Source organism: Egretta garzetta, unplaced genomic scaffold (assembly GCF_000687185.1).
Source record: "Egretta garzetta isolate BGI_Z169 unplaced genomic scaffold, ASM68718v1 scaffold291, whole genome shotgun sequence".
Classification (NCBI taxonomy): domain Eukaryota; kingdom Metazoa; phylum Chordata; class Aves; order Pelecaniformes; family Ardeidae; genus Egretta; species Egretta garzetta.
The window spans coordinates 1,502,747-1,527,775 of record NW_009258783.1 but is presented as its reverse complement, the minus strand read 5'-3'; the positions used below and the strand labels follow the sequence as shown (position 1 = coordinate 1,527,775).

General features: G+C 36.1%; 1 protein-coding gene across 4 annotated transcripts in view; it reads left to right on the top strand.

Moving 5' to 3' along the window:
• UPF2 (UPF2 regulator of nonsense mediated mRNA decay) overlaps positions 1-25,029 on the top strand; it is a 64,716-nt gene that overhangs the window by 10,594 nt on the left and 29,093 nt on the right. For 2 of the 4 annotated variants that reach the window (XM_035889176.1, XM_035889177.1), the window contains exons 4-12: positions 1,293-1,453; positions 2,476-2,673; positions 4,513-4,662; positions 7,945-8,007; positions 11,174-11,277; positions 11,814-11,899; positions 18,589-18,697; positions 19,872-19,985; positions 21,130-21,246. In XM_035889176.1, the coding sequence (XP_035745069.1) occupies positions 1,293-1,453; positions 2,476-2,673; positions 4,513-4,662; positions 7,945-8,007; positions 11,174-11,277; positions 11,814-11,899; positions 18,589-18,697; positions 19,872-19,985; positions 21,130-21,246 (1,102 nt within the window). The remainder of the gene's footprint in view (positions 1-1,292; positions 1,454-2,475; positions 2,674-4,512; positions 4,663-7,944; positions 8,008-11,173; positions 11,278-11,813; positions 11,900-18,588; positions 18,698-19,871; positions 19,986-21,129; positions 21,247-25,029) is intronic. The other 2 variants (XM_035889179.1, XM_009649455.2) reach the window with 2 other exon arrangements.

Genomic DNA, 25,029 nt, shown 5'->3' with positions numbered 1-25,029 from the left:
AGAATTTTCAAGGGACTTGAGGAATTTTTTTTTGCAATCAGAAATTAAATGAGAAAATGCAAGAGTATGTATAGGGAGAAAAGTTGTTTGTTATTTCATAAAGTTTCATAATGTTAACATCAGCGTTTGGTGTTTTCTGAAATAACAGATAACTTTAGGGTAATTCCATTTCTTAAACTATGTAGTTAAAGTGAATCAGAGCAATCAAATGCAATAGGGAATAAAAGGAAATCCTTTGAAAATGAGGCAAAGATTTGTCTTTCTGATATGAAAGATACATCTGTAACTTGCAGTCCTAGTATTTCTTGTATGATTTTACAAAGTGATGTCAGTTTCAACTGCCTTGACTTTCAGAAAGCATGCAAGGCTTTAAGTGGTCCTTGTGTTAGCATGTTTCTGTAGAGAAGAGCTGGTCTTGTCAAACAGATATGTGGAGTTTTGTATGACTTTGAAAGTAGATCATGAAGACTGGCAAAATGAAAAAGTATGTAGTGAGTAACACTTTTGAACTATATTGTCTATTCCTTAAAAACAAGTGAGACTGTTTTTAAGCTGGTATATGGTGTTGAGCAATAGCTAGTAAATTGTTAAGCCTTAACTGTGGTTAGATTGGTAAGAAAATCGAGTTTTACCGTTCTGCATGTAATCCTGAAACTGCTTCCCTATGCGCTTGTAAGCAGCGGTTACGTTCCTTCGAATGCAAGCTGCTTTTAACAACAGATTTCATTTTTGAAAATGAGAATTTAAAATAAGTATGGATAGTTTCACAGAGGAAAACAAAGAAATGTGAGTGCTCTTAATTTGGATTGGTAGCCTTGAAATAACTTGGTTTGTTGGAAAATTAATGAGCTGGTCTTAATGGGCAAATTTTTTTGAGCCTCCTGGCAATGATTGCCCATGTAATCATTTGAACAACATGGAAATGTCGTTACAGATGCAAAACAACTATTATCCAGCTTTCCTCTAAGTTGAATGTTTTCATTTACCACAAAAGTCTTTTCATAGGGCAGGACCATTACAGGATAATCGTGGCAAAAAAATAAGTTAGTCTTTCTCTTTAGATGTGGAAGTTAAACCTTCTGTGACTGTACTGCCCTCAGTGACATTCAAGTTGGCAATTCGGTATGGCTGTTTGGGAAAAAAAAAATTTGCTATTGCGGTCTAAACTATAATTCTCACAGTTCCTCGAAGAGGGAAGGTTAGCTTTGCTCAGAGAGATTGGCAGTGGTTCAGCATAGCTCAAATATATTTTAAGAAAAAAGGTCGTCTTACTGTAACTTCGATTTTTGTAGGCGCATTCTTCACTCCAAAGGAGAGCTGAGTGAAGATCGACACAAGCAATATGAGGAATTTGCAATGTCCTATCAGAAGCTGTTGGCAAATTCTCAATCTCTTGCTGATCTTTTGGATGAAAACATGCCTGACCTTCCTCAAGAGAAACCAACACCTGAGGGTAGGCCATCTTTTAAAGCAAGTAAACAGGATGCTGGACTTGGCTTGGATGTGGTGGGAAAGCTAACCAAACTCTTACTGATGCGTTCGTTTCACTGATTTCTTTTTATTTAGATTTTCTGCCTTAAGGATATCAAAGAATGAACAATACATAGGTTTTTATTACAGTAATTACACCTAATGTAACAATAACTATTGTATGTGCTGTGTAGTTACGGTAACTTAAGTAATACCTATTTAGATTTGTTCCAGGTAATACAGGAATAAATGGAAAATGAAAAATGTTTTTAACTTAATCCTTTCAATTTAAAGCAGTGCCTTTTTTTAATATTGAAAGAACTGTATATGCTAGCTTTAAAATCTGATACTGTTAAAAAATGAAGTATATTTTGGGTCATGATGTTATGAGCAGGAACATACTGTTAAACCAGATAAGTCACTAGGTGGCTCTCTGACCTCCTGAGAAGTACAGCGTTTAACTGACAGTGTTATTCAATGCCTTTTTGAGTCTTAAATTTTAGGTTTAGAGATGTTGTTGAAATCATGAGTGTACCTTTTGTCTGAAGTGATCTTGAACTTAAAAAAAAAGCTGTACTACTTGAATACCTCTAAATTTGAAGTTATTCTTTTTAAACTTCTGTTCTTAAAATACAGTGAGGTACAGTTCGTCACACTCAAAGCGATTACATGTTAATGTGGTTAAAGTCTGTTATAGCTTTCCTTTCTAATACCACATAACGTGGTATTGATTTTATCTGATTTGACTTCCACTCTGATAATGTCTGTGTTTTCTATGTATGCCAAATTTATAATTATAAGATAGTCTGTTGATAGATCTAATATTAAGATTGGGTTGTTAAAAGCACTTTAAAGTATACATCGCAATATTTAAGTGAAAATGGTGGTACTAATAAATAGGTTAATGTGTTTCTAAAAGTATTTTCTTAATATTTAAAGGTGCCTCGTTTTAGAAGATGAAAAATCTGTGTGAATAACTTTCTTATGGCTTCACTATTTTTGCAGAACATGGACCTGGTATTGATATTTTCACACCAGGAAAGCCTGGAGAGTATGACCTGGAGGGGGGTATCTGGGAAGACGAAGATGCTAGAAACTTCTATGAGAATCTCATCGACTTAAAGGCTTTTGTGCCAGCAATTTTGTTCAAAGACAATGAAAAATGTTCCCAGAATAAGGATTCCGGCAAAGATGAATCAAGAGGTAGAATGCTTAGATGAGTTGGGTTTTTTTAGTGTATTTTTTCCAACAGATATGCAAATTTGATGGAAGTAACGAGTCTCTAACAAAATAATTTGTGGTGATTGGGACAGCACACCAGTTTGGATGAATTTTTAGGGAAGAAACTATGTGGGAAAGGGATTATATCTGGTTATGGTCTTTAAGGAAGAAAAAAGTAAATGCATTTTAATATCGATAGAATGCTTAACCAATGCGGGAAACCGTTAACTTTTCTGTGAGAAACCCAGAAGTTCACCTTCTTTGAAAGACGTTAATGTTCATTCTCGTTTTTTTCCACTAAATTGTCAATGGTAGCCAACTGTCTCAGTATAAAATTCCAGATTAAAAGTTTTGGATGGTTCCTCACTTCTGATGCAGCCCTAGGTTCACAACCAGGCATTGGTTGACTTTAATTATAATGGGATAAAAATGACAGTCACCCTCACTGGTTCAAAGTGTAACAGAAGATGCATGTTTGGATGAGAGCAGCGTTTTGGCATTGAGGAAATGCCCACAAGGGCACAGGCTACGTTGTTTTCTAATACACAAGCAGTAGGTCAGTGTTGAATATTAATGGAATTTCAACTTTATAGCTCATGGCTGCCTTTCTGATTTCTAAATTCTGAAATTTCCCTGTGAGGATAATTACGTGTTGGAGCAGCTAGCCCAGGGAGACTGGAATCTCTGCCTTAAGAGATCTTTCAAGATGTTTGGAAAAAAATCCCTGAGAAATCTGGTCTGAATACAGTGATCATCCACTTTGAGCAGAACGTTGAGCTAGAGACCTCACTGAGGTCCACTGCAGACTAAATTAGTCTGTGATTCTAAACAGGTTGCTTGCTTTGTGAGTCTGCTATTTCCACCTGACATGTACACTGTGTAGTTGTAACTTATTAAAATACTTACTTTTTCATTTTAAAGGTTATTTGCCTTGAAATTTTTCTTTTTATAAAGCACAGTCTGCAAATGAGGCTTGAAGGAGGCCTAAAAGAATAGTAAAATGTTGTAGGCAGTAATCTCTTAGAAAAATGCTCTGTGCTGGACCGGTGTTATTCAAGAAAAATACTAGCTATTCCTTTCTGAATCTTCATCTAGAGATTCATAGATTATTTGTTTTCAAGGAAAAAATGGTTTTTATTTGACCTTCTACATAGTACATTGTTTCTTCAGAATCTTCCTCCTTGTGCTTTTTGCTGCTTTTCTTGGTCTGCATAAAATACTTTCTCTTTACCTTGCTTTGTCATATTTTTTTTTATCAGTTGAGCTATGAAGAATATGCAGTGCAAATATTAAATTAGAATTTGTACCTTTGCGTCTGGCTCTTTTTGAATAATGTTTGTGATATTAATTTACTGGGGTTTTGGAGGATACTGTTTTTAATATCTGACCTTCCCAGTATGCAAGGTTTTTTTGCTTGTGCTTTCCATGAGATGGCCTGGCAATCCATTTTAAGCACTTTTGAATTTAGATTGCTACATTTATGAGTATCTTGTTCTGTGTCAATGTATGTGTTAGATAATGAAGACGTCCAAGGTATAGTTCAGAACAAACCAAAGCACTAAAAACTGTTGTCAATCCTTAACAGATCCCAATGTAGGTAAATGTTTGCAGTTCTCGGGCATATGAGAAAAGCTATATGAAGGATATCAAACCACTGAGACCTAACCGATGAGACAGTATAGTCTCAAGAAGTAGATACTCTTTTCCTTCTTTCCTTTTAACAAGACTAAGACACTAAAGAGACGTAGGTTTAGCAATGTGAGCCTTCCTGTATTCTGCGTGTATTTAATAGTTTAATATTGCTACTTAACTTTTAAATAGATTCAAAAGATGCCAAAGATAATAAGGAAGCACCTGGGAGTGAGGATTTGGAGTTGGAGCTGGAGAACCTGGATATTAATGATGATCCTCTGGAGTTAGACTGTGGAGATGAGGCAGAAGACCTTACAAAAAAGCTTCTTGATGAACAAGGTAAAAATAATTGGTTTTGGGAATTCTGTGTTGTTTCCTGATTTGTTTTTTTGAGCTTGATGGTTTTTACTTAGTAGATAGAGTGACTTCAGGGAGAACTATTTATTTATGAAACTTTAGTAGCTAGAAACTGTTAGGATTGTGGTAAAAAATGCATTCAATAACAAGACATTCAGATAAAAGTGAAAAGAATTACATGGAGGTTTATGTAGTGAAAGTTACTTCATATAGCTTTCAAAAATAATCAAAAGTGAAGGCCATTGTCTGAAAAGTGACCAGAAAGAAGTGTATAGACTTCGCTGCATGAATTATTTTCTTATCAAATGTGCTTAGGGTACTAATAAAGTTTTTTATTTGAAATTCTATTGAAATCTAAGATTCAGCTCTGCCTTTCTGTCTTGTTAATTGTTAAAGACTTTTATTTTGATGTTATGGCTTTACATAGCAGGACTTAAGAATTCTAACCTCTAATTATGCGTGAAAGGGTGCAAATGGCACCTGTGAAAATCTAGCTGTGTTAGTTTTACTAGGGGAAGCAGCAGCAAAATCTTTCTTAAGACTTTATCTTGTGAGTTACAAGTTTTTCTTTCAGTGGTACTCAATGACGGGAAAAGCAATGTCAGGTGTAAAGAGCCAAATTCATAGAGGAGCAAGTGAGGTGTTTTCTTTTAGCCCGGTTTGTAAGACGCATCAGTTTTGCTGCTTTGGACCAATGCAGATTACTTTTTCATTTCTGAAGCAGGAAATTTGTTCTGTGTCTAGAATGTGGGGAAGAAAACAACATCTAGAGTCTACTGGCTGGAGATTCTGTGGCTTAGAAGTGAAAATACTGTCTGATCTAGTGAATTTGTAATCTAATTATCCTCTTGCTTGAAACTGCATTGGGCTTTAAAAGCTAAGAAGTTAAAGCCAAACATTCAAGCCGTGGAGTTCACATCAAAGCAAAGAAATTCAAGCCCTGGCAAAGACTGTGTATCGGTGTTTAAAGCATAGGTTCATCTAACCAAGCTGATGCATGGATCTGCGGGTTTGGGCGTTGAGTAGCTTGAAAAACAACGCAAAGTGCCGGTCTCTCTCAACTGACAATAGGGAAGGGTTAGGGCATATGGGTCTTTAAATTCCATGACTCTTGTGTGCCTGAAGTTAGTTGAGTTGAAATTAAGCTTGGGACTAAGCTGGTCTGTGACACCTCACAAATTTGAAGAAATTTGACAGCTGCAGAGCCAGACTGTTTCAGATTCCTTCTGAAAGGAAAGCTATCAGGATAATTCTGTGTAATATTTCCTTAGATTTTTCCTTTCTTTACACAGAGAGGTTGGAAAAAAACATACCCTCTTTTGCAATAAATTTTCCCTTCCATTTATATTCTCCTCTGAATAGTCATCAGCTCATTAAGCTGGGTAAGATGTTAAGTTTTAATTGCAGGACATTCACCTCTAGTGAGTTGTTATCCTTTGGTCAGGTATTTCAAACACAACTCTGAAGAGCTTGGTTCCAGCTATGTGTAAGAGAGGTACACATAGATATTGCCTTGGAATCAGAAGGAGAAAGAACAGTTCATTCTGGAGTGGTCGTAGCCTGCTAGACAGGCCAAAAATACTTTGTCAATAGACATGTAAAGGAATATGGATATTTCCTTCTTGTCTTTTTTTGATGGGATTTTTGACTTGATAGGAAGATGAGGATTATTCCAAATAAAAAGCCAAATAGCACAAGAGTGAGATCCTGTAGAAGTGAGGAAGGAGTAACAGGAGATGAGCTCAGAAATAAAAGATGCAGTCTCTGTATAGTTCTAGCTTACTGGGAGGCAATGCCCATTTGAGTATGTACAGTAGCAGCACAGAAAGGATTGATGATCATGCTTTTGATTGTAAAAGGAAGGTGATGCATGTTTTGTCATAATACAAAATACTAACCGACACTACTAGTTTCTGGTTTTAAACTAGATATGACTGAGCATTAAACATACTCCCATCTGAAAGGTTAATCTAAAATGTGTCCAAATGGGGTTCATTTTTTATCATTAGACAACCCTTAAAGAAAGCCTTTTTTTTTTTTTTTTTTTTTTTTTTTCTACCATGTGGAGGTAAGGTCATTTGACTCACAGTGTAGGCTTTTTCTTAGTGGACAACTATTGCTTCATGATTGCCTTTGCTCATTAGTGTTTGGGGTGTTTTTTGAAACATGTAGAAATTTAGTGTCTCTGCAAATTCTATACCTTTGTCAAATTTCTTAAGATACTGACAAGTAGCTTCATAAATTAATGATAGAAATTAAAATAGATATGATTGCCAAATCCTTGTTCTGGTAGAAAACTGGACTATAAATTAGCAGCATGTAAGTGTTACTTTACTTGAAAGATGTAGAGAAATGCAATGACTGGATTTTTTGGGGGAGGAGGAAGGGGGGTGTAATTCTGAACACCCCTAGCTGGTAGCACCAGATATACAGAATTAACAAAAATCTGAATTTAGATGATGTTTCAATTCTGTGACATATTTCCATATAGTGAACTGGTAGACTTTTTTCATCCTTTCTCTTAAGTAAAGTTAACTTAGGTTTGAAATTTAGTAAAATTAGGTGTCCTTCAGCTGCAAAATACAGCTTTAATTTTTCACATGTACTGAATTTTTGTGCATCTGTACTTCCAGTAGGTTAATAGTAATGTTTTGGGCAGAGCCAGCAAAGAATGAACCACTGTATTATGACACTCTTACAAACATAACCCAGAGTATTGCTAGGTTGAGGTGGGCCTTCAGTATAAAAAGGGAGGATGCATGAGGTATATCAGGGTCTTAGATGTAAGGTCCAAGATGAAGAAAAAGAGTAGCTTTACTTATTGTGATAATCTGGGAGTGTGGATTTCATTGGCAGAGGGAGTTAGTGAATTATAAAGGGGAAAATAGGATAAATAGGTAGACAGTCCAGTCAGACAGTGGGTACCGCACATCTGTTACTTCTGCACCTCCTCCTGCCCCTTCTCTTCAGTCTTCTCTCCCCTGTCCAATACAGGGGAGACAAGGCAGTTTTCCAAAGTCTGGGGTTTTTTTAAAGCAGGTCTGCCCCAGTGTAGCATCCTTCACAGCATTGCAGTGACTTTCTGCACTTTTTTCCTTAAGGTTGGAGTCTATAGTCAGCTAAGTTAAAGATATGACTTGTAAAAGGAAAATTGATGCATTTAGTGGAAGAGGTTTGCTTACCAGGAATTCAGCTAATTTGTTTTGTTTCTCTATTGTGTTAACTTTGAGTGAATCTTAATTTTCTTATTTTCAACATGCTCAGGGAAGAGAGAGGGAGCAGATAGCACCGGAGCTGAAAATAGTGGCGGAAAACATGCTGAAAGAAGTGAGTTTTGAGGTTGTTTCTCAAAGAGAAGATAAAATGTTAAAAAGAAGCTGTGTGAATGGAGACAAAGATAAGTAAGGAATGGCCAGGGTGGAAGCCATCAAGTACTGGGAGCAGGAGGAGCCTGATGTTAATATATGTCTAGCGCCAGTTTTTGTAAGGTTGGTCAGCAGCAGAGATGATGTGTAGAAGTGAGTATTAAGTCAACCCTTTTAATTTTGCTACACTGTTTGGAGACCTAGCCAAGTTCCTATCAGAAGAGCAGGAATTTTAAAAAGATCTAAAAATATTCATTAAGAAATACTTTTTGGACTTGGAAAACTTGAGACCAGATTCTGAACACGTGTCTTGGTGAGGCTTTGATTCAACAAGATATTTAACATTATGCTTATACCTAAGTGTTGTGCAGAGAGGGGGATCCAGCCAACAGTTTGCTCACGGTATTAGTTCGTACAATCTGAATGTGAGGGCTCCTGCATGATCAAGTTCATTAAAGAAGCTCATCTCACAGAGAAATAGCTACTAGCATTACAAAAGCACTGCTGTTTTTTCCACTGTCTGGCTGATAGGCTGAAGCTGTCGGGCAGAGTGGAGTTTCTAGGAGAGACCCTTCTATAAGGCTATAGTTTTGTAAAAATCAAAAGATGTTAACAAGGGAGCCTGGGCTTTCTTGGAAAGTGTGTGTGTGGGAGAGGGGAAGGCAAATAACTATTGTTACAGCACTGATCGTTGCAGGAGAACAACTCAGTAAGTCCTTAGGGTCGTCTCGGACTTTCTCCCTGAAAATTGCAGGATTGCATGCATTTCTAGTTAAACATAAAGGTGTTTAAAAAGAAAAAAATAATTTTTCTTTCAGCCTCTACAGTAATCTTACTCCATTATTTGATCTGTGCCCATCTAGACTATTACAAATAATCTAACCATAATTGTTATACATTACTGCTTGTAGTAAATTTTTAAAAAGAGGTAATGCAGTTTTAAAATGTGGTGATGATGAAAGAGTGGGACTCAAGAAATCAAAGTGAAAAGCAAGAAATGAACTAATTTTTTTGCATGAATTGCATACTTAGAATTGTTGTTTGCCTTAGAGAAGGAAGTTCTGACCATTTCATCTCCTGTCACTGTAAAATTCTTAATTTTCTGGTTTAAGTCCCTAACCTGCTTCAGGTACTACAAAAAAAACCCTTTCCACTTAGAAAGGATCCACATACTGTGATGAGAAAGAAATACAATGTGAGAATATCTGTAGCTCTCCAGTGAGGGAGAGGACCAGTGAAAGATTTGGGAACCATTGAAAGTGAATGTGGTAGTAGGGCCTCTTGAAAGATTGTCTTGAAAAGTGACCGAATTGTCGAAGACTTACTTTTTTAATTTGTTTTATTAACATTGAGTCAGTTTGAATAGAAGACTGAGGTGTGACAACTAATGGCTGTAAGGGGAAAAAAGGGACAATAAAATGAGACAGGAGTGTGTGCCTGTAAATATCTAAATCGAAAAATGCATTAAAACAAGACTTGCTAGTGAAAATTGTCTGGTTTGAGCTATTGCATGCATCCTAGTGAACTCTAACTTAGAGTGTATGGGTGATGAGAGGGTCAGGGTTCCTTAAGCTTCATGGTCCTCTTTTGTCTGAGCATCTGGGACATCTTCCTTTTCTTCCTCCTTTCTAAAGGAACCCTTCTTTCTTGTTCTTCTGACTTTGAGTTGCCTGTGCAAGGGAGGAGGTGATGTCATCTGCTTTAATCTCTAGCATCTTCAAGATGGAGTAGCTGGCAATGTTCCTTGGAAAAATTCTTCATGTTTCTCTACCTAAGCTCAACCCCTGCTCCAGCTGTTTCCAAAAAAACCCCAAGGAAAAAACATCCTACAATGTAGCATCTTTGTTTTCCCTTTGCCTCCCAGTAACTTGAAAAAGGAACTTCAGTCTTTTATGCTAGTTTACCTTACTGTGTAGCCTCTAAAGGCAAAGTGACTTTACCAAGTCTTGGGTATTTTGTAATTTATTTGGGTGCAATTTCACCACTACCATATTCACCTTTTTGAAGTCCGTCTGACTCTGTTCTGCTTTCAAATACCTCCTAGGTATTCTTGTTACTGCTGAATGTCCTCAAGCTGAAAGGAAACCAAACATCACCATGGTCCTTTTTCAGGAAGCAGTGTTGTTTTGTGTTGCTTTGGCCAAGGAAAGATTCCTTGCAAGCGTTTGTGTTACAATTCCTTTTTTTTTTTTTTTTTTGCTCATGTTGTGCTATAGCGCAAACTAGACTCTTCTCTAGGACTTAGTAAAATCTGGAAAATTTTTGAGGCATACCACATGTTTTGCAATTAAAGGGTAACGGTAGGGAGATTGGTCTGGCTAGATCTTCATAGTTGACGACAGAAAAATCTGAATTTCAATGCTAGAGTTGTCCTGCAGTCTTTTACTTAAGTAGTGTTACTGACTCAATTAGTAGATACAGGTCACTGTCACTGCTTCCTGTGTTGCAAATTACACGGAAGCATTTGCTGGAAAAACAAGTTGTCACTTGCCTTGCAATTGGTATGTGATCAGCCCTTCGTCCGTGTTGCTTTATGGTTCTATACTGTGGTTTCCGTACAGCTGAAGAAATTGAGTTGGCCTCTAGCTTTTACAGCCTCAAGTGAAAAGATGTCAAGAACATACCAGATGAAAGAATGGCCTTAATGGACATTTTTAATAAAAATTTCTATTTTTCCTGTGGGGCAAACATATATAAAATGAGTCCACAGTTGCGTTAAGGTGTTTTGTTGGTTCCCCTTCATCCCACATATTGTTTTCCCTCATGTTTGGGCCTTTTTGTGGTGGTCCTTTTATCACCTAAAGAAATTACCATAGTTTTCTGAGAACGGGTATTTATTGTTACTCCTGACAGTATAAATTAGGGGATAGGGAATTTCATGAACAGGAAGACAATTTTAAAGGTGATACTTCTGACTTCTGTTGGCATAGATAATCAATAGATTTTTTTTTTTTTTTGCATTAAAAAATGAAGTTTTGTATTCATCTTTATATCTTACTGTTTTGAATCTGTGGATGAATATTTAACAATTAAACATTACAAATACACTGTGTTTGGGGAATGTGATTGTAAATCATTATATTTCATAGCTTAAAGATGTGTGCTGCTTGTTTATTTCACTCTGTTAGAACAAGAGGATGAAGAAGCCAGTACGGGATCTCATTTAAAACTTATAGTAGACGCTTTTCTTCAGCAGCTTCCCAATTGTGTCAACAGAGACCTCATAGACAAGGTATAGTCATAGTTTTGTTTTTTCCCCACTCTTAAAGGCTATAAAGCTAGATCAGACTGATTGGAAATAAAGATTTGAAGCTTTGGAGTCTAACAGTAGCTGAATCCATTTTTAACCTGGATGAAATATTTTCTTTTTCTGACTTAGTCAACTCTTGCCCAAATACCATGTGATACTTTTTTTTTCATTTGCCTGTTCTCTTATGTGTCAGTTTGTTTTAGAAGTAGACTTGGCTTTTTCCTTTTTTTCTTTCCATCATTCCCTGACAAATTACTCCCCATATACCTAAAGCTGCTTTCTTCCTGGTGTTGATCCAAAGAATCAGTCTGTATTCCTGTAACTGTACATGTTTTCTAATTATGTCAATTCTAGACAAAAATGAAGACTTTTTTTTTTCTTTATGGTTGTTTTTAAAGCAGCTGCATGTAATAGGAATAGCTCTGTAAAAGATGCTTTTGGAAAGCATCCTATATTGCTTGAAATTAAAAAACCACTGCATTAAAGGTGGAGTTTTGTATTGACTTTTCTCTTTATAGGCAGCAATGGATTTTTGCATGAACATGAATACAAAAGCCAACAGAAGAAAGTTAGTACGAGCACTTTTCATAGTTCCTAGACAAAGGTAAGAACTGAAAAGGAACAAGCTGAATCCGCTCTTTGGTTATTTAACTTAACATATGTATATATTTTTGCACTGTTTAAATTACTGAAGATCAGTGCATATTCCAAGTTGCATTTGTTTATTCTTGATGTGCGCTTCCGGAGGGATTTATGCTAGAGCACCAAAGAAATAATTATGATTAATGATCAAGCAATTCACCACAACATTTTGCCATAGCAGTGTAACTTTTTTTAATAATTAGTTTCTCTTTTCTGATACTCATGTGTTTTACAGTGGATCATTGAATGACTTTTTTTAACCATGAAAACAACAGCAAAACCTACCTTCTATCAAAAAAGGAGGATATACTTCATTCACGAGAACTTTTGCTTTTTTATACTAGAACCTATGAATAGTTAGAACACAGCGCAGTTTGGGAAGGAGGCTTTGTGGTGCTTTGTTGCTGGCTGGGGCTAAACCACAACAACCTTAAATAGGTGCAACTTGTGTAGGTGCAATTACAAAGGAGTCACTTTTCTTGCTCCACCTTGCCCTGTTTCTCCTGAGAGGTTGTTTTGGTGCTGCTTTTAATTTCAAATGTTTCATCATCATCTTGGATTTCCTGTTAAGAGTTCACACCACTTTGATTCCATTCCCTTTTAACACTGGGGGGGGGAAAAAACAGGGTTTGAGTGTCCATTTTGTCTCAAAGTTTCTGCTTTGAATAAACAGACTTTCGTGCTTTGTTACTTTTCCTTACATTTAATCACTTAGTTTTTGCATTGTGTTTTCAACCTTAGTTCTAGCCTATTTCTACATCCTGTCTGTTATAAACATCTGCTGTGCTAATAACCCTACTCTCTTAGCTGTATATGAATTAGTGGTTTGTTTGCTGACTGTATGCATTAACCTGGCTATGTTGATACTAGTTTTGCAATTAGAAGTGCGTATAGTCTTTCATTCTCTTATGTATTGTTTTCTCTAAAAATTATGGTTTTGACACTGCAGTCTTTAGAGACTTTGGTAGAGGCCTAATTGTGCCTGAAATACAAATTGCCGACAGAGGAGGCAGGCAGTTAAATATCTTCTGTATTAGACACAACGAGGTGTTCCTCAGCCCACACTGATGATGTAGAGGAAACAACATTTTTGTTTATCAGCCTGCTGATAATCATGAAATGCATCAAAACACAATTTGAGATTAACTTTCTCACAGCTTAGAACATCTACAGCAATGTACATCAACAGGATGACTTAGACTTTTATCTCCAGCTCTACTATAATAGAGAATTTTCCCTGTTTGTTTGCAAAGGGGGTCGTTGGCTGGTCTGTGAACATACAGTAATATTTGTACCACTGCCCTGTATTTCCTCCTGGTGCTGTAGATTCCAGATGGCTCAAATTGATGATTAACTCTTGGAACCTCTTTGAAGATGCATGATTTTTCTTTGCATAATCCACTAAAGTGTACTAGATGATAACGACCTACAGGAACTTGTTGACATTGTGCACAGCAAAAGAGGTAGTTTCAAACAAGAAAAACATGATAGCTTGTAAATCAGCAGTGTGGTTTCATAGATACCATGAAAGCAAAAGTTAAATTCGTAGTGTATTGTGGTATTAAAAAGAGATGTGTCTTTGATCAGGCTGTACTAGGAACACAGTAAGTTTCTTGAAACACATGTAGTGTCCACATTGCTGCTGATTTGTTGTCTTCCCAGATCCATTATCCCACAAATTTGTTTTAAAAATAAGGATTTTTAAAAATAATTATTTTCTGTAGGAACTCAATAGACTAGTATAGATGGTGTGGTTGGCTTGAGGAGCTGCTATCTTTGTGACTATGTTCTCTGATAGTTGGAACTCATACTGAAGCAAATGGCTCAGCTGATGACTGTTCTTTAAATATAAATATTGTTCTTAATATTAAGAAATATATTCCATGTACAATTCTTTTTTTAATACCTTTTTCTTCTGACTGCTCTGAGACGTGCTGGGCTAATGAATACTCCAGCTTCCTATTGTAAGATCTTAAGTTCAGTTGTACATATCTGCCCGTTCTTTTGCCTGTATTAGTGATGCCTGTCTCTGCACTACTAAGCAGGAGAAACAGGATCTTGACTGAGCTTCTTGTTCTGAACATTGCAACGAACAGTTGCAATGAAAATACCAGCTGAATTGCCCACAGATGCAGAAGATTTTAAAGGGCAATCTAGCCTAATATGCAAGTTAGCTTTATTACTGAAGTTGGTAAAGGAACAGTTCTGCTTTTTGTCTTGAAATCAACATTCTTTACTATGAGGGTGGTTGACCAGAGAAGTTGTGGCTGCCTCATCCCTGGAAGTGTTCAAGGCCAGGTTGGATGGGGCTTTGAGCAACCTGCTCTAGCAGAAGGTGTCCCTGCCCATGGCAGGGGAGTTGGAACTAGATGATCTTTAAGGTCCCTTCCAACCCAAACCGTTCTGTGATTCTGTGATTTATAATCCTTGTGGTAAAACTCCAGGTGTGTATATGGCACACAGTACTAATGGTTGCTACAAAATGCTACAAATTAATTTAAAAATTGTTTAACACGCTGCTTTGAAGCTTTGTATACTATGCCTTAATGATATTTTTGCTTCCTGTATCTCTTCACTGAGCCATAATGCTATGTCTTTATCTTCCATTATTGTTGTTGCATGCTAGTGTTTACAAATTCCAGGAGTTTCTGCAATATCTCTCCTGAATACCATGGGAGAAGAAAGCTAGTTGTGGTTATGTTCTTGAGGAGGGTTTTTTTGGGGTTGTTTGTTTTGTTTTGTTGCAGAAGGTTCAGAGGAACGGTGTTTTTATAGGATGTAGATAAAGCAGTGTATTTTCCAGAAGTGTTTAGTGTCCAAGCATATTGGATAACGCTGCCTAAGTCTAGCTATTATGTTGGCAGCCACAATAAGATACTTCAATAACGGAGTAAGTTCTGTTTCTTCTCTTGAGAGATCAGTTTTAGGAAATGTGCAGGCACAACAATTTTTACCAAGGAAGTACAAAACTGGTTTCGTGTTTGAGGAGCAATGCAGACACTGTAAAGTCAAAGTTGTTGTGCAGTGTTGCCAGGGAGCTTTCTTGCTCCTGCTAGAGTTGGATAGATTGAGACAAATGCAGGATTCTTCAAGACAGAAAACTTCATTTGACAAGAAAGGATGCTTTTTCCTCAACTAACTATAGATTAGCGTTAAAATACAACATCATTGCACTGCTCTCTTGAGTACTTATGAACGGATTGCATTTACATTTTCAGCTGCGATTTGAACCTCCAACCCAGCAGAATAGGAAGCCTTTTAAAAAGATTTTTCAATGCTAGTATACAAGTGGCTTTCAGATTTGCATTGGAGAATTGATTTAAACCTAAATACTAGTCTGTTCATTCAGGACTATATAATTTGCCTTGAAAGTGACCGTACAATGATTTAACCCATACTGCTCGCAGCTTTAGGGCATTTATGTGTAATTATTTGCTATCTAACTGAATTGTCTTCCTGTACAGATACACATAATTATTTATGTTTTAACTGCATACTGCAATTTTGTTGAATTTTTTCAATTTCAATATGAGAAATTTAAAATCTCTTTTTAGGCCTTAAGTTCTGGACAATTCTAGACAAATGCGAAACAGTAAATTGGGGCTGTTGTGGCTTCTGGGGGTTTTTTGGGGTTTTTTTTGCCATTCGCATATATGATGATGTATGAAGTTGCAAGTTTACTAAGCAAGAGATCTGTTGTTCATCATATGGAAATTTTTAGCATTATTGTTGACTGTTCTTAATTCAGCAGGTAGCTGCTTCTTGAGTGTTAAATTGTTCTGAGCATTTTAACTCGGAAGTTGTAAACCTCCTGTTTACAACTAGAATCTACCTTCTTTCAGCTCTTTATCCTGGGAACTCAGCAGCAACATCCTTTTTCATAGAATGTTTTGGGTTGGAAAGGACACCTAGAGGTCATCTAGTCCAACCCCCTTTTTGTTCAGTTGAACTTGACTTACCAGTGTTTCTGTGGCCTTTCTCATTTAAGGATAAAATTGAGGGATGTGCCTGAGATAAGGAGCTTATGCCACGGCTAAAGAAACAAAAGCAAAAAGTGCTTATCTGATAGCATGCCAATTCCACAGCATCATTCTGTTCCCACTGAGCAGCATGGCTGGCAGTTTGTACCTGTTCAGGCCCTGTGAATACACGGCATTTATCTGGATTATGATGATGCTTATGAGGCAGGAGTTCTTGCTCTGTTGCTTCATTCTTTAAGCTGTCTTTCTGGTAGAATCGCAGTTAATAAACGTACAAAATGCCCCCTTCACGCTCTCTGGGTATAAAATATTGGATGCACCTGTTCTAGAGAGATTGCAATTAGGACTTTAATTGAGCTAAGTGTCCATGTGATCCAGAGTTGACTAGATTTCAATCCAAGGTATGTGGTCAAAATGACAATGGTCAGAAGTAGTGTTTTTTTACTACAGTAGTTTATATTCAGGGTGCTTAACAGAGGCTTCAGAGAGTAACTGACTCATCCCTGATGCTAGATCTTGCTTCATAATGTAGAAGAGCAGGAAGAGAAAGCAATACTGTGGGTTTTGTGGGGTTTTTTAAGTAATTTCTGCCTGCCTTCTCAAGCAAAAGAAATGCTTTTGGAGAAAACAAAAAAAACCATAGTTAGATTTAGCCTTAATGGAGGTACCAGTAGATGGTGCCACTGATACTGCAATTTCTCCACTTCTGAATGTGAATTTGTGTCACCTGTGAGAGAGGGAATGGATTCAATCTCTGATTGCCAGTTTCACAGTAATTGACCCAAGGCTTCTCCTTATTATATTTCACCTGTTTAGAAACACCCAGGCTTAGTATTCTTCCCCATGAAGAAACCTTTTGTGTTCTGTGAGGGAATAACAACAATGTGCTCTAAGACTTTGATTTTCCCCCAGGTATGTTCAGTTTACAGAGATGAAATTATTAGCTCTCAGCAAGCAGGTACTTGTTCAGACCAGCATAAAACTTTCTCATATTTGACTTAAAAGAGATGCCATACAGAAATCCCTTCCATTAAAATACGCTCCCTCAGTTTGGCCAAAGTCCTTTTTTAGTTTAGATTTGTGTGAGTGAGGTAATGAGACTTTCACTGCTTCTCTGAGAGTTAATGGCTAAGTGCTTAATAAAATCATAGTAATTTGCTGTGGCTAGTCATCCTTGACTGTGTGTTCCAACAAGCTTGAAAAATGTAAACACTGCTTCAGTTATTGATTAACAAGAGAGAATAAAAACTGTTAAATAGGTAACCGGGATACCTGCAATGTTTCACCAGGAGTTTTATGTATTATCAACAGGCTGCTTAGCTATGCCTCTTTCAGGTAGTATATTCTGATGCTTCTAATCCACAATTTAAATACGTAATTATCCCTCTATTCTGTGAGTAGACATTAAAGATTTTGGAAATGTGCGCTAGTGACATAGCAGTAGAAAGGAGAGGGGAGGCAGTCGTGTATGCTTTGTTTTTGGGGTTTTTGTCTTGATGCTTTTCCAGTTTTACTTTGTGCCAGGGCAAGCTCTATGTATCGACTGTACCTTTAGGTTTTTTTGCCAGCATCTTTTTTTTTTTTTTTTTTTTTTTCCTTTTTCTTTTCCCTAGCAGTAGGGAAAACCCTAATCCTTCACAAAGCATAAACTCAAGATCCATTTTTCCCTTAGAAGCAATTTCTCGCATGAAGCATGCAAACTTAAGATGTTTCTCTCCCCTTAAAACAGTGGGCTTGTTCCACAGTTCACCTGTTTACAGCTTTATCTTATGTTCTGAAAACAAACCAAAAATACTTTCTTCAACTTGTTAAATGATATTATGAGGCCTCAGAGTGCAGCTGGTTTCTCTGTATTTAAAAGTGGTACATGCACATTTATGCAAAGCAGCTGTGTTATGTTGTGTGTCCTGTTACATGATGCCACAAACCAGGTTTAAGGGCATTTATCCCATTTTTACAGCCAGCTAGTCTTTGATGGAAAGAAACAAAGTACTAAGGAAAACAGAAATTGCCCTCCAAAATTCCCTAAGGGAAACGTGATACTATGAAATGAGTATGAAGGCATGTAATCAAGGAAAGAGAAAAGAAAATAAGGGAAGTTCTACAGAAAATTTTGAAATATTACCATCTGTGGGAATACTAGCTGAATTTTGGGGGAAAGGGTTGCCACATCACATCTGCAGAACTTTGTTTTATGTAATAACTACTACATTAATTTAGAAGTTCACAGTCTTAAAGATAAAGATGTTCTTTCCTTCCTGATTATGTCTGCTGCTACTAAAAAAAAAATTGCAATAACAAAAGGAGTTGTCTGTAAGAATTTTTAATTTTACATATTGCGAGGGATCTGAATTTTGTTTGCATCTGGTAATTTCTTAAAGGTCAAATTCCATAGTTAATATGGTGTTTGGCATTTCAAGTAAGGCAGTAGTTTTGAAAGGAAACTAACTGTGAAGGATTCCAATATGATGTGGTAGTACATCTTCTTGTATTGTTATTTTTAAACGATACCGCATTCTAAAGTGTGAGCCTGTAAAATTGCATGTATGTAGTTCTGTCAGTATATGCACATTAATTCTTACCACAAGTAAAATGGTACCCATGCTTGTAGGCATAAATATATTTTTGCCTATAAATTAGTTGTCTATTTTATGATCTTATTTGTTTGCAGGTTGGATTTGCTACCGTTTTATGCAAGGCTGGTTGCCACATTGCATCCCTGTATGTCTGATGTAGCAGAGGATCTTTGTTCCATGCTGAAAGGGGATTTCAGATTTCATGTATGTTTTGTTGTTTTAGTTTTTCGCAGTCAAATTAACCTGTCTAATAATAGTCATCCTTTGGGGAATAAAACAACACGATGTTACGTAGAAGCCAGTTCTTAAATTTAGTGAATATTTTTCTGTCATCTGAGTGGTTTTGTTCTAGAATATTAGATTTGTAAGTTTAAAAATTTTTTTACAACTTACCATATATGTCTGCATATATATATTAAAATGAACAATACAGCAGTTACAACAGTTGCAAAAATTAGAAATTGTGCTCCAACTGTGTTAAGAGTTTTCTGTAAATTAACTTGCATTTAAAATGGGAACTGACCTATTCTAACACATTCCCCACTACAAAGTTACCGTTGTAATATAGTGGTTACTATTGTAATATAATGCTTAATTCAAATTATTTTTTACAGTTTTCATCAACCAAAATTTTCTATTCCTCACAAGTTTATGTTTCAGTGTTGTTTTTTCACTTTGCTCTGAGTTGTGTAATCAAAGTGGTTATGGTGCACAGTGATTTCTTCAGATTTCTATTCCTCCTCCTCCAGTATTGACATTAAAAATGTGTATGAATTGCTCAGACTTACTTAAGTCTTAACTATCTGAAGTTAACCGTTTGTTCTCAGGAAAAGCTATTTCTGTTGGGGAGAATTACAATTTTGTATTTTATGGATTATGTTTGGACATAGATATAAATTTGTACTTTGTTAGTAAAATTATGCTGGATGTCAGTAATTTTAAAAGAAAAGGAAACAAAAAAAGGTCTGCACTTTATTAAACCTGACTTGAAAAAGCTGTTAATGTTTAATATTTCCTTAGGGACTATACGAGTGGTTCATACAGAGACTACTTAATTGATTCTAAAAATACAGAATCCAGAATACTTAACTGCTACTTCACTGTGGCAAAGGGGGGGGGGGTGTCCCAGGTTGATGTGTGTCTGTAACTGTAGGTATGTTAGAGCACTTAGGATTTTGGGAGGGCATGGGGGTGGGGAAAGGAATTAAAAGCTTCTGAAGAAGCAAGGTTGTAGAGAGACTTTTAAGAAATCCGGTGATAAGTAAAGGTAGAGCATAAGGAACCAAACAAATATCAAATGCTTCCAAATTCCCAAGCTTATAAAGCACATTTGGGTAGGTATTTTTGAGGGCCTAAAATCAAATGCTTTTTTTTTTAGGTAAGAAAAAAGGACCAGATCAACATTGAAACAAAGAATAAAACTGTGAGATTTATTGGTGAGCTTACAAAGTTTAAGATGTTCTCCAAAAATGATACTCTCCACTGTTTAAAGGTTAGTGTTGTGATAGTCCTGTGCTACAGTACACTACTGTGTATGCTGATAGTGTATCCCCATCCTGCTCCCCTTCATGTATCCGTTGCTGATGTTATCTGTGATGCTATGATTCTATGTTTTAAATCCTGATGCCTATTGCTACTGTGTATAAGACAACTTTTATAGCTGTTCTAGAAGTTAGAATGTTTTAATTTTTCTGATGGTAGGAGTATATTAAAATAAATTTCCATCTTTGGACATAGCCAAATTGCTAATAATTTTCTTTGTAAAGCAATCGTAGACATTGCTGGTTATTCATCTGCTCTATGTTGCAAAACTGGAAGTGAGCTTTTCTTTCCAATATGTTGATTTCAATTAAGGTTTTTACAGAGAAAATAACAGTAGGGGGGAGAGGTTAAAGGCAGAAAGCTTTTCAGTGATGCAACAAGAGGCTTCTATGCCATCTTAGCGGGTGCTTTTGTTGAGGAATGAAATAAGTCTTCGGAAAGCATTAATCTTTGACTGTATCATCTCAATTTGCATGATGATAAACATTCAAACTTGCCTTTGGTGTCAAGTCTCATTAAAAATGGGTTTTAAAAATAAAGGTGCCTTTTATAAAAGGTGGTTGAAGACTCACAGAGGTTAAGATCACTTCCTCTAGGAATAGCTTCTATTTGTTGTCTTGTTAGGTATCAAAGCCTATTGAATCCTTAGGAAAAATGATGAGAGAATGTAATTTTTTTTTCTCATCTATAAGATATTGTAACATTTTTTTTAATTAATTTTTTTAGTTGCTGCTTTATGTAAACAATACAATTAAATTTGATGTGCTTTGAGGTTACTGTCTCCCTGTGCAAGATTATTTGGTGGTTAGAGATTATAGTGTCTGTTTTAATATTGTAGTCTTTTTATGCTTGTCTTAGGAAGTATCCTGCTTTAAGGTTTCTGGAGCCTAAATTTGGGTCTAGACTGTTCTTATAGTACTTCTTAATGAGATTAATATTTTGAATTTTGTTAACATCTGATCAGTGAAATCAATTTACATTTTTTTCTTAAAGAATATGGAATACCACAATCGTATAAAGTCTAGTAGATATAACTTACTGTTTTCTGCAGTTGAAAAAGATGTTTAACATGCTGTGGGTTTTTTATATATCAGATGCTTCTGTCAGACTTTTCTCATCACCATATTGAAATGGCATGTACTCTGCTGGAAACCTGTGGAAGATTTCTCTTTAGATCACCAGAATCTCACTTAAGAACTAGTGTTCTTTTGGTAAGAAAAAACTCATTTTGTTATGGGGAGGGTGTCATGTACTGAATTAAACCAATTACTTCTTTTATTTTCTGGCTTTGTGGTGTGGTCTGACCATAATGATTATCGTAACTGGTATCTTAATTATGAGTTACAATGTTCGAGCACTAGTAAGTGAAAACTTTAATTAAGTTTTATCTTGTATGCTCAAAGGAAAACATTCTTAGTTCTTTAATAGGAACAGACACAAGTATGGGAGTAGAATGAATCAATTTTCCTGAAATCTTGCCTCCTCATTGTGGAATGGGTCGAGATGGGCTGGTGTTACATATGTTCAAGTCCTAGGCTGCTTTGGCACTATCAGCCTGTTTGTAGTCCTATGGACTTGCATCATCTTGTTATTCATATACAGTGATGTCTCAGCTCTGAGATTGTACCTCCCGTGAGAATAACTTTCTGAAAGGATTCTGGAGAACTCCAGTTGACCTATAAATCTGTTCATGATTTAAAAGAAAATGTAAAGAATTAAATTTCTGAAGCAAAAAGCTATTGCTTTGAACTACAAATAATTCAGAGATAGGACAAAAACAGAGGATGACCTTGAAAGAAGTAGTGTACCTGGACATGCCTGAGATACTATTTGAGGGGGGAAATGGTAGCAAAAGGAACCAGAGATAAGATATTTCAACTGGAGGTGAAAACAATTCTGAAAGAGGTGGTTTCTGTGCCCTGCGTAACGATCTGAGGTTCTGAATTTGTGTAAAAAAGTTCATGAAGACACTAGAGGATAGGGGTTTTGGAACTAGAAATTGGTAATAAAGGTAAGAGTAGATGTGGTATCCATAAGTCTAGATAAGTACTGGCAAAGGGTTCAAAATAACAAGGACTAGCTTTGGGTCTCTTAGTTTGTGAATTTGAGCACTGAATAATCTGTTTACTGGAAAGAGATGGGCAAATTAACTGCAAGTTCTTGGCTCATGCTTTTGTTGTGGTATACTCTGTATTATGAAAGGTTTGTATCTCAGTTTTCTAAAGGTTTGTCAGCTGATGTGTTTTATTGTTAAATATATTCCTTTTCATAATCAAGTATTTTCTCCCTGAAAACACTGTTCCATTATCTTTAAAAGACACTTTACTCATTGCTACCATTTTTTTGTAGATGACAAAAATTTTAGAAGTCAGGGAAAATTAAATACCTTTACCAGAGCTGCTTTTACTAACTGACTGCTTTTAGTCTTACGTGCTACAGAAATGCTGATTGCTAGCTATATTGCTGAAATCTGCTGGATGAATGCTAAACATGACTTAAATGTGAAGTGCAAGACAAACCACAAACACTGGTTCAATAACTGAGGCATAAAGCCTCACAAGGTGTCAGATAAGTAGTCTTTTCTTATGCATTGAGGAACCAAGAGAAGATAGAGATGGCAAGTACTGATTAAAATGTAAAAAAGGCTATATAGATTTATATTCTACAACCATCTTAATAGCTGCATCTTCTAACGTTGCCTTACAGAAACTATAGAGAATAATATTGACTTAAATAGTTTTATACAAATTGGATCATAGTCTTAATGGTACCAGTTAGTGTTAACTGTAGAAAAGATTATTCCCAAAGCAAGCTAATTAGGATCTCATGGTAAAAGTCTAAGTATATGTAAAGCTGATCTTATCAATGACACTTAAGGGTAGAATTAAGGCCTGTTGATCTTCCAAATAATTATTGGTTATCATAGTTAAGAATGGATTTTAAAAGTAAGCGTCACTAAGTGACTTAGACATATGTTTAATGATCACATTCTGGTTTTGTAGAGCTACTGTCATGTTTTGCAAATTATTTAAAGAGTATTCTTTTATCAGGGCAATGTTTATTTCTGTTAATCATTCTTCTTGGCAAGTCTTTCGAATCCCATGTCCTTTATATAATTTAAAATATTAATGTAAAACTAACTTGGCTTTAGTATCGGTCTGTTGATAAATGGATTATTTGAATTGGTGCTTTGGAAGGAAGATCAGCATTATCTTGATCTATATTTCTGTAATGTAGTCATGTTAAAATGTCAAAATCTTGTGTTACGCTGTTGTAGTCTTGTTAAAAGAATATTTGAAGTTTTGAGATTAAAAGCCTTCTGATGAATTTTTTTAATCCTTTAACTTAGACAATTGTGTCAAACTGTCTTTTTAAGCTTTAGGGCAAGATCACTTGTATTTATAAACATACAGAACTTAAGCTATATGGTGGCTCATTTCTTGGGATGACTCCTCTTATAGGTGGAGTTGAAACTGGGAGAACATTGTACAGACGGAGGCTGTGACAAAGTAATTGTAGTTAGAACGAGGCTGTGTTAATTCACTATAACAATAGTGTGCTTCCAAGAAATTCAAAATTTTTATTTTGAACTGTTGGAACAAGAAGCAGGGCAGAGCAGCGTAAGTAGTAAAGGGAAGGAGGAACTGAGCAGTTTCAGTATCTTACTACAATCTAGTAATTTAAATGTCAAGCATGCTGAAATACTTTTCTAAATTGGGCTTTTCCTGCTGCTTAGGTTTTACTGGAGGCTTTTTTTTTTTGTGCTGCTTTGTGAAAATTCGATTTCTTGTGATGCAAATTGGTGTTACCAGGTTTGGAGGGGGCAGGAACAAGACTACTAACCAGAGGAGCAACTCCTAATTCTCACCAGATTTTCTTTTGAAATGCATCTGCAATATATGCCACATGCAGAGAGGTTTTGTTATGCACCAAGGGGAAAAAAAAAACCCAAAAAACCAAACAAACCCTTTTACTGTTTTAACTTGGCCATTTTAATGTTGTTTGTGATCTCTTTTTATCAAAGGAAAAACAGAAACTTTATCTTCAAATGTAATGCTTTACCTTTGTAGTTCTTCATTTTAGCCTGCTGAAATGAAGAGCCAGAGTAGTTAATTAGCTCAAAGCACTTTAGACTGCAGGTCTTGCTTTTTTCTTCTGAAATGTGTCAAGGTTTTTGTTATTGTAGGCTGTGTGTTGTTATGGCTTCTCTTTCCTGCCTGTGCATCTGACTTGATGCCTTAAATGAAGGAGGATTGAAACACACACAGTTGCTTAAAATGGTAGTGACTTTTAATAGAGATTGACTAGTACTATCCAGTTAGAGTTAGAATGTATGCTTGGGATTGCTAAAAAAAATGATAAATTACAGTGATTTTGAGACTTGAGGTAGTGCATATTGTCTCTTCTGGGAAGAAACATCTTAATTATAACCTGTTATTTACAGCATAATGTGCAATTTTTTATAATAGGAAAATGTACAAATTATGTAGTTTTAGGGTTTTTTAAATTTTATTTGCAAGCCCTTCTGTTGTTTTCTCTGTAATGCTTTACTTTGCCCCACTTCATTTTTCAGTTTATAATAAAACATGATAAATGTCATTAGGGAAGCAAAGATGTATTTTCTCCTGATGCATCTAGAAAGGGTGAAAAATTTACAAAGGTAATATTAACATACATGGCACAGTAAGGTTTTGGAGCTTGGTACTGTAAGTGTTTTTTCCTCCACATAAAACAATTTATATACTCGGTTGTTAAAAGCGCTGTGCATCTGTTAAGCACCTGTAGGTAAACTTGCTGCTACTTGACAGAAAGTTCCCATTTGGAAAGGAACACCCTCAGGGAATAAAAGGGGTGGGTGTTTGTGACATGGAAAAGGTTAAAAATTAAATGCCTTAGGGTTGGTGTCAGGCTGAGACCCTCCTGCAATAGAAGCATAAAATCTAGGAGGAAAACTATGTTATTTGTTGGGTTACTATGTTACACAAAGCTACTCT